This window comes from Raphanus sativus, unplaced genomic scaffold (genome assembly GCF_000801105.2).
Source record: "Raphanus sativus cultivar WK10039 unplaced genomic scaffold, ASM80110v3 Scaffold2940, whole genome shotgun sequence".
Taxonomy (NCBI): Eukaryota; Viridiplantae; Streptophyta; class Magnoliopsida; order Brassicales; family Brassicaceae; genus Raphanus; species Raphanus sativus.
The window spans coordinates 1-10,186 of NW_026618247.1; the positions used below are offsets into that span (position 1 = coordinate 1).

At 39.7% G+C, this 10,186-nt stretch overlaps 1 protein-coding gene across 1 annotated transcript; it reads right to left on the reverse strand.

Annotated features, from left to right (window-relative positions):
- Window positions 1–4,463: 4,463 nt before the first annotated feature.
- Window positions 4,464–8,314, reverse strand: LOC130506152 (uncharacterized). Its single transcript, XM_057000789.1, has 8 exons — window positions 8,286–8,314; window positions 7,704–8,207; window positions 6,609–7,602; window positions 5,905–6,530; window positions 5,538–5,825; window positions 5,353–5,458; window positions 4,833–5,081; window positions 4,464–4,784 (listed from the first exon to the last, which is right to left on the reverse strand). Exons 1-8 carry the CDS (start codon window positions 8,312–8,314, stop codon window positions 4,464–4,466), a joined length of 3,117 nt encoding a protein of 1,038 aa, XP_056856769.1.
- Window positions 8,315–10,186: the final 1,872 nt, after the last annotated feature.

Here is a 10,186-nt window from a genome sequence, read left to right on the forward strand (position 1 = left end):
GATGCTTTTGGAGCATTTTGGAGCACAAGAGATAATACACCCGAGTTGACCATTCAGACCAAGTAGGAAGTCAACATTCAGAGAAGAATCGATCGATACTCATCCATAGTTGTCGATCGATGCAGCTGTGAAGATCCGCGTACTTGAAGATTATAATCGATCGATACACATCAAGTGCTGTCGATCGATAGCGAGGACGAAATGGTTTAGCCGACTACTTAACCAAGACTTCACCAAATTAGGAGATTGCCCCTGACGAGTTTTTAACCTACTGGAAATGCTTAAATATCCTGCCTTAGTGTTTTTGAAGGCAAGCAGAAAGAAAGCAAGCAAGCGAAAGCAAGCAGCAGAGAGTGTGAGAGAAAGCTAGAGTTTTATTTGTTTTGAGAGATTGGAGAGATATCATTGAAAGATTTGTGTTTGAACTCCATTTGTTTTCTATTCTCTATCTAATGCAATTTGTTATGAAATTGCTTAGTGATATACCATGGATTTTACTCGTTTCTAACCATGGTATACTAGTATTTTATTATATATTTAATATGTTTTCTAGCCTGTTAGGTATGTTTTCAGGTTCAGGAGCATTTCGTGAGAAAGTGATGTTTTGGAGCATTTTGGAGTACAAGAGATGATATACCCGAGTTGACCATTCAAGACCAAGTCGGAAGTCAACATTGCGATTATAATCGATCGATACTCATTCAGAGTTGTCGATCGATGTAGCTGAGAAGATCCGCGTACTAGAAGATTATAATCGATCGATACACATCAGTGTTGTCGATCGATATCGAGGACGAAATGGTTTAGCCGACTACTTCACCAAGACTTCACCAAATTACGAGATTGCCCCTGACGAGTTTTTAACCTAATGGAAATGCTTAAATATTCCTGCTAAGTGTTTTTTGACGGCAACTTCGAAAGAAGCAAGCTTTTGACAACTCAAGAGAAAAGCAGAGAGTGAGAGAGAGAGACTAGAGTTTTATATTGTTTTGAGAGATTGGAGAGATTTCTCATCTCCTTTTGTAATTCTACTTATTTCTATCTATGCAATTCTTTCATCTATCCATTGTCATGAATTGCTTAGCTATGTCTGAGTAGTCTACTTGTTAGATCTAGGGTTTAAATAGGTTTGTGGGATTAGCCCCAAACTATAATTGCTAAGTTGTGGTACTCATCAAATGGATTGCACCCTATGCTTGTTCTAGATTAGCTAACTAGAATATAGATCACTAGGATCTTTGATTATCTTGAATTATCCATTTGAGCTAGCTTGTCTCCCGTTGAGAAGAGCGACATCCCTCCTTGAGACCTAGTGTTCATTATCGGCTCGCGCCTAGGCATATCTAGAAGCCGTCGATCAATATCCCGACAGGTGATTCGATCGCCGAGCGAAAGGTGTATCGATCGATATCTCAAAAGGATATCGATCGACTCTTTTTCTGTGTCAACATACGACAGTTGAGGCCAGAGATCTAGATTATTTAACCAGTGATACATCACTTGAGTTAAGCGGCTGAGATCTATAGTATCATGCAAGCAACTTGTTAAAGCATTTATAGTAATTATAATCTCCATTCCTGAATAAAAAGCCCTATGTCTAGCACTCTTTATCACATTTAAACAACCCATCATATTATTAGTTAGAGCAACTATGTTGCTCATTTTAGGAATTGTTACTTTTATTTCCATCATATAAACCAACTTCACCTAGGATTGATTAGTAGATTTTATTTAATTGGTTCCCTAGCTCCTCGTGATTCGATCCCTAAGTACTACAGCTGTACCTCTTATTTGAGAGAGTAAGCTCTACTGGGTAATTTGAGCACTATCAAATTTGGCGCCGTTGCCGGGGAGCTTTGATCGCCATTAGATTTAATCTTATTAATCTTCAGTTTTTCTTTTTACCCCCTTTCTGATTAAAATTTTTCTTGTCTTTTCAGGTACATGCCCAGCAGTACCAGAAGCAACAGGGGAAACCAACTATTATTCTCAGAGGATCCTGCACACTTGGAACGCTCAATCCGCAAAGACCTACGCTCCGCATTGATCGACAGAACCGCAGTACCGTCGACTGATACTCACGTTCAACCGTCGACCGACACTCAGACATCACCGTCGACCGATACCGTTCGCCAATCCACATCGTTCGATACTACTCACCGTACATCGATCAACACTATTCCGCGGAGAATGTTCGCGATTGTTATCCTCACGCAGGGCGAGAATGGAAACCTGTATGACCAAGATGGTCATATGCGTAATGCAACATGTCAAAAGCTAGATGCACTGGGAAACATAATCCCTGAGCCTGAAGCTGAGGCTACAGGAGAAGCTCAAACACGATCGTTGGCAGACTACAATCGTCCAGACGAGTACTACACCAACGGACTAGCTATTCGACTTCCAGAGATTCAGAAGCCGAACTTCGAGCTCACGCTTCAGTACTACTCTCTCGTGTCTCAGATACCTTATTTTGGGCTATCACACAAGCATCCTATGGACCATCTGGAGAGGTTCGAGGATCTTATCGCTGTTATTCGTATGGATGGAGTCCCTGAGGATTACCTACTCTGCAAGCTCTTCAAATACTCACTGATTGGAGAAGCTTCGCACTGGCTCAAGCAGCTACCTACAGGATCACTAACATCCTGGGCCGACATCAAAAACGCCTTCCTGCGTAACTTCTTTGATGAGGCACGCGCTGAAGACTTAAGGAGCAAAATCGCCACTTTCGCGCAAAAGCCTAGTGAGACTTTTAAAGACGCGTGGATCAGATTTAAGTTCTTCCAGCGAGACTGTCCACACCATGGATTCAATGAAGTGTAGCTGCTAAGCACTTTCTACAGAGGTATCGCCTTGAGGTATCAGATGGCTCTTGATACTGCTAGCGAGGGGAACTTCAACACTAGGAATCCAATAGAGGCTGTGAGACTTATTGAGAACCTAGCCAACAGCAGCAGCACCAAGAACACTGACTCTGACAAGAAGAAATCGGTTGCAGCCATCGGAGAAGACCAGATGACTGAAGTCAGAGCCAAGATAGATGCTTTACATGCATTTCTCGGGCAGCCAGTGTACTCAGCTGAAGAAGGAGAGGCTAGAGAAGATGATACAGAGGAAGATGTGAACTACATTGGAGGTACTGGTTTTCAAAGATATGGAAACCAGAGTGGAAACATAAACTTTTTTGGCAGTGGTCAGAAGAGTAACTACAACCAGAGTTCAATGTATCAGAAACCCTTCACCAACACAAGGAACTACGGCAACTCAGCTTACCAAAACCCACCACCACCCACCCATGAGAGTAAGTTTGATGCCATGATTGATAGAGTTCTAGAAGGTCAGCAGAAGCTTACAGTAGACTTCAATGGGAAAATTGACTCTGTCTTCAACAATCTGACCACAAAGATAGACACCATTTGCACTCAAGTTAAGAAACTTGAGACACAGATTGTCCAGACTGAAGACTCTATCAGGAGGATTGGAACTTCTAAGGAAGTAGGGGAAGGAAATAGGAAACACCACGTGAATGCCATTATAGATGATGATTTCTGGCAAGTAGTGAAACAAGAGAAGCTACAAGAAGGAGACTTTGAAGTGGAAAGTTCACTAAGTTTCGTGGATCACAATGGTGTCGATCGACACCAACTAGTCCACATCGATCGACATCAACAATGCCATTTCCGGATACGACTGCAGATTGCAACGCGGTTAGGATATTGACACATGCTGAATTCACGGCTTCTCATCCATACCCACCCACCCACACCTACGAAGATATCGACCGACGAGACGAGCCACTCATCGATCGACACAAAGACAAGAAACGTATCGATCGACCCTTTTCTCCACCTATCGATCGACACGCACCTCTCACATACCAAGTGCAACTACCATCGATAGACAGCAACCGAATCAATGCACTCAGACTCACACCGAAACCACAAGCTAACCCTACAGAGATTACTGGTAACCCTTCAGACACTACACCTACATCAGAGGGAACTGACACTACAGGAAATGTGGGTAGTAATAGCGCCCGAAAAGCGCTATGATTCATATTTAATAGCGCTTCCTTGGACGCTCTGACATCGCCCGTTATAAAAGGTCCGACCCTTTTAATAGCGGTTTTCCTTTGTGCTATTATTAAGTTTATAACAATAGCGCTTTTTTAATGCAATTGTTAATATTTATAATAACGTTTGACAAATGTTATTATAACCTAATAATTTGATTTTCCCAATAGCAAAGATAGCAAATGTTTCGTGTTATTAATTAGTTTTTTAATTATCCGGAAATTAATTAATAATAATTAGTGAATTGATTTGTTTTAATAATGAATTCGAAATATGAAATAAAAAAATTTAAATTATTGAAAAACCAAAAAATAGTATAATTATTTAAATTCCATAACACAACATTATCACAATTATACAAACCATCACACAAGTGCATACAACCTATTAATCTACCACTAATAAACCTTCACAATCATCCCTAACATAAACACTATCATCATCTGAAGCTTCATCACCCATATCATCAACTTCTTGGACAGGTAAAGGAGCACCACCTAAATCCTCTTCTGTTTCCAACTCATGATAACCTCTAGGTGGTGCTCTCATAACAACATACCAATTTGAAGCATCATCCTCCCTAGAGTAGAAAACCTGTTTTGCTTGAGAAGGTAGAATGAATGGATCTTTCAAATAGGCTGCTTGGTTCATATGAAGGTTAACAAGAGTGAAGCCATCTTCTTCCTTCACACCATTCGCTGTTTTTGCCTAGTTGCATCTAAAGAGTGGCACTTTGAACATGTGATAGTCGATGACCAAAATCTCCTTTATCACTCCATAGTATGTAATCATATCCGCGACCTGTCTCATATCTCGAGCACTTGATCTACACATGCTAAAGGCTTCATAAGTTACTCCACTGTTTTGTGTCTTCAGCTTGACCGCATCAGTATGAAACCGTTGGCCATTGATGATGAATCCTTTATGTGCTAAAGCAACATTTCTTGGCCCAAATGCCAACCACCTTATCTCCTTAGAATGACTATCTGTTGAGTCTGAATGAATCTGCGACAGGAAATCAGAGCATGATCATCAAGCCGAGGTACTTGAATTATAATCAAAACATGATAATATATACCAGAAAACCAATCATCAATCTACAAGCTAACCAGTCATCAAAATACTAAAAATCCAGACAGTTCATCAAGCTATAAGCTACTCAGACATCAATTCACTAAAATCTGGACATGTTCTTCAAGATACAAGCTAACCAGGCATCATGATACAAGCTAACCAGTCATCAAAATAATCAAGAAAAGAATATGGAGTTTGAAACCTTATTTTTAAGCCATTCTGCAAAGTGGTCAGTATGGTATTTCCATAACAAAGTTTCATTTCTAGCCAATCGAGCATCCTTTGCTTGCAACTCTTCCAAATGCATCCTGATTTTAAATTAAACAACAGTATATGAAAATGAACTTATGAGTAAAACTAGTAGAAGAAACATAGAGAATTACTTACTCAAGAAATGGATCCAAAGATGCCATGTTCATTAGCACATAGCGATGTGCAATGTCTCTATCTTTATCTGAAAGGGTAACCTCTATACCCTTCTGCAGAGGTCGGCCTTCAACCACCATTGTGTCAGTCTCGACATCTTCATTACGATTAACTGCTTCTTGAACTGGTACTGAATCTTTAAGGAACTCTAAACAGAATGCAACGCATTCTCCAGCCAAATACGCCTCAGCCATACATGCTTCTGGCCTTGCATAATTCTTCACAAAAGCCTTTAGTGTTTTCATGTACCTATAACTCAGGAAATATGAATATAAGTCAAACATCATTGCGGAAAGTGCATATATTGAAGCAAATGAGTTAATCAAACCTTTCAAAGGGATACATCCAGCGGAAGTGAACTGGTCCTCCCAAGCGTGCCTCTTTTGATAGATGTATTGGTAGGTGAAACATGATATCAAAAAGGGCTGGAGGGAAGAAGCGCTCCAGCTGACACATTGTTTCCACAAACTCTGTTTCCATGGATATAAGTTTCTCTGGGTCAATGATGCGCTGACACAACCTATTGAAGTAACTGCATAATCTATTTATGGCTATCCTAGGACCCCTATGTAACAACCCTCTTAATGCAGCTGGTAACAAGTTCTGTACTAGGACATGATGATCATGCGACTTTAAACTACCAATATTTGGAGGGTTAACTGAAACACAATTCGCAATATTACCACAATAACCATCAGGACCTCTAAACTTAGCTAACCTTTGGCAAAAAATGGTCTTCTCTTTCTTCGATAACCAGTAGGCAGCAGGAGGTAAGTATGTTTTCTTTCCCCTCACCTCTGTGTGCAAGTGCTTTCTGATTCCAATATCTTCTAAGTCTTTTCTTGCTTTCAACCCATCTTTTGACTTCGCACTTTGCATCAACAGAGACAATATAGCATCAGACACATTCTTTTCTACGTGCATAACATCAATATTGTGACGAACAGGTAACTCCTAACACATTAAACAAGAAACTGTTAGGCATATTCATATACAACAATCACATAATATAAGTCAGTTACTATACTTTACCTTCCAGTAAGGTAGATCAAAGAATATTGATCTCTTCTTCCACCGCCATAGTTCATTTGATTCATCACACTCTTCTTCCACTACCCTCTCATCATCTTCCAACTCTAGTCTTTTCCTTTTTTTTTCCTTCTCTAGAGGTCTACCAAAATCATTCGTAAAAGCTTGTAGTGTTTCATATATCTCAGCGCCTGTTTGTATCCTATTCGCATTCACTTCCTCCACAGTGTTGTCAAACCAAGCTTTTTTATATCTGTAACGATGGCCAGGCGGTAGTCTCCTTCTGTTACCCATGTAGACAAACTTGCGGCTAAACTTAAGCCACCTTGCAGGTGTATCCTTTCCGCATACATTGCAGGCTTGTTTCCCCTTTACTTTACATCCAGACAGTGTTCCTAAGGCTGGATAGTCACTGATACTCCAAAGCAGCAAGGCTCTGAGATTAAAATTCTCCTTCGCAAATGAGTCATACACTTCAATACCCTCAGCCCACAAATCTTTTAGATCGTCTATCAGTGGTGCTAGGTAAACATCTATGTTATTACCAGGAGCAGTAGGACCAGGGATCAACAAAGTCAACATTATATTCTCAGCCTTCATACACATGGTTGGAGGCGTGTTATAGTTCACTAACAACACTGGCCATGTGCTGTGATTGGTGCTTTGCATGGAGAAAGGGTTCATCCCATCTGTGGAAATCCCAAGTCGAAGATTCCGTGGATCAGCAGCAAAGTCTGGCCATTTAGCATTCACTTGTGCCCAAGAGATAGAATCAACGGGGTGCCGCATTGTACCGTCTTCAGTGGCATTGGTATAGTGCCAACGCAGATCTTCAGCCATCCTCTTTGATCTAAACATCCTCCTAAACCTGTCCTTGATTGGAAAATATCTTAGGACCTTTGCCGGAATCCCCACCTTTATCTCATTACTGTGCTTATCCATTTCCCATCTTGAAACTTTGCATCTTGGACAGCTTTGTAGGTTCTCGTACTCCTTCCTATACAGTATGCAATCATTCTTGCAAGCATGGATATTGTCGTAGCCGAACCCAAAGATCTTCAGAAATTTCTTGATTGCAGCTAAACTCTTGGGAAGAACATTGTCTCTAGCAAATCGAAAACCAACAGCTGATCAAAGTAGTTCTCCGACACACCACTTTTAACCTTGAATCTGTAAAGTCCCATGATAGCTGAAACCTTTGTGTGCTTGAGACAACCCGAGTATAATGGCGTTTGAGCATCTCTTAGCTTTTTTGTAAACTCAAGTTCCTCTGGTGCTTCATCATCTTCGTTGTCAGTTGTCGGGTTTGGACCACCTTCGTCCATGGAGAATGCTGTCTTAAACAAATCAAATGCCTCTGTTTCACATTGAAGTACACTGTCTTCTGCAGAATCTCTTTTTTCACCATGAATACTCCAACGAGAACTCTTATACTTCTTATCCATACCCCTAATCACCAAATGCTCCACAATTTTATCCAGTGACTGATGGCTCAGATTGCGGCAGTCTCTACAAGGGCATAGCATTTCAAGAAGACTTCCCAATCTTCTTGCTGACGAATTCACGAAATTAGTTGCTCCTTCTGAATACTCGTGGCTATTCCTACAAGAATCAGACAAAATAAGTTAGCTTTCTTTTAATCGGCGAGTACAAGTGAGATCGAGAGATTGTAGGTTATACCTTGGAAGCCAAATCCACGTCTTATCCATTTGCTTACTTTCAATCGGCGAATACAGGAACGGCTGGTTCGATCTTAGCTTTCTTTAGGGTTTGTTTAGGTCAAAGCTCGCGAGACAGAAACAGAAAGAGAGATGTTGTGTTCTGAAATTTTCCAACTGCAAACAGAGACAGAAAAAAATGAACGGCTGTGATCAAAGATTTGGAGAGCAATCGGACGGTCTATGATTAATCCGAGTGCAATCTTAGTAGTTGCTCCTTATTGGTTCAGAAAAGAACGGCTCAGATCAAAGTTACCAACACGAATCAATGGTATAGGATTAATCCGTGTGCAATTAAAAAGAATGGCTAAGATTGAATTTGGCGAAACACATCCATCGGCCTATGGTTTGCCACGTCTGCAATCTTGGAGGTTACTCCTCATTGGCTCAGTATATTAATTTCGTTTGAAATCTTAAAATTAATATATATATAGGATTTTGAAGCAAAAAAAAATTAAATTAAATCTTAAAAATTAAAATATCAGTATTCTAATTTTTTAAAAAAAAAATCGTATACATAAAAATATTTTATGTGAGCTTTTATAAAATTGATCAATCTAGCTCATATGTTCACAAACACTACTACTTATTTGTATGTACAAAGACTTTAGGGTATAGGGTTTGAACAAATGAGTGTTTATAAAATTTATAACTAACTAGTTTTATGAAATTAAGATTACAATATCCTTTTTATAAAGAACAAAATTGTGAAATCAAGAACAATTAGGGTATAGGGTATATGTTTGTACTTTAGGGTTTAGGGATTTCACTTTAGGGTATATGGTTTTAATTTTGGTCTTATCACCTGTGGTTTTAATTTTTAAAGCTTATGGTTTAATGTAAAATTATGCACTTTAGGGTATAGGGTTTAACAAGCTAAACATTTTCACACACAACCATTAATCATAATATCACACATAATATTTGTTTTTGTCAGTTAACCATAACATAATATTACACATGATTTAACCGAGCATAAAAGTACTTTAAAATTCTATCACACACTAGAAATACATTGCCGACATAACAACTTGAAAACTGTTTCAGACGACATGTTTAGACAAACTTGATTTTGTCATTTGGCCATGCCACAACCGAACCCATTGCATCAGATATGTATTCAATCTCTGAATTTGGCCTCCAGACTTTTGCATCATCGATCTTAGCCACATCAATCCACACCTTGCTTGCATTTGGACCTAGGAGTACAAAGTGGCACAACTCATTCGGATCCGTTGAAGCTACTCTTCCTTCAGCTACCTTACGTCCAGAGTTGTTGCAATCCAAGAGAATACACTTCTGCTTCGGACTTCTGGTCGAACTAGTGCTGCCTGGACTCTACAACTCAAACAAGACGACATAAGCAAGTTCCAACATCAATTAAGGACTCAACATCAATCATCATACAAATAAATAAATTAACTTCATGTTAACAACATACCACTGCTTTTTTCTTGGCTGGTTTCGAAGGTGATGCTATTTTCTTGCCTGCACATTTAGTAGGTGTTACTTCTGTAGCAGGTGTAGGCATGACTTCAACCTTCAGGACTGGCCATGCTATTTTCTCGCTAAGTGCATCACCAATCAAGAACATATCAGCGGTTGGCCTCCACAAATAAGCCTGATCATTGAACACCTTCACAACTTCGATACTAACAGCATTGGGACCTAGAGGTATATTGTTAAGCATCTCTTTGGGCTTAGAAGAGCACATGAGACCTTCAGCAATAACCTCATCCTCGTCATTGGTCCAATCATAGATCTTGCATCTTCGAGATTCACCTTCCTTGCTTTGCTAAAATGCAAGAAGGTAATGATTAGAGATAACTCAATTGTTGTAAGAAGAAAACAAGGTACAAAAAT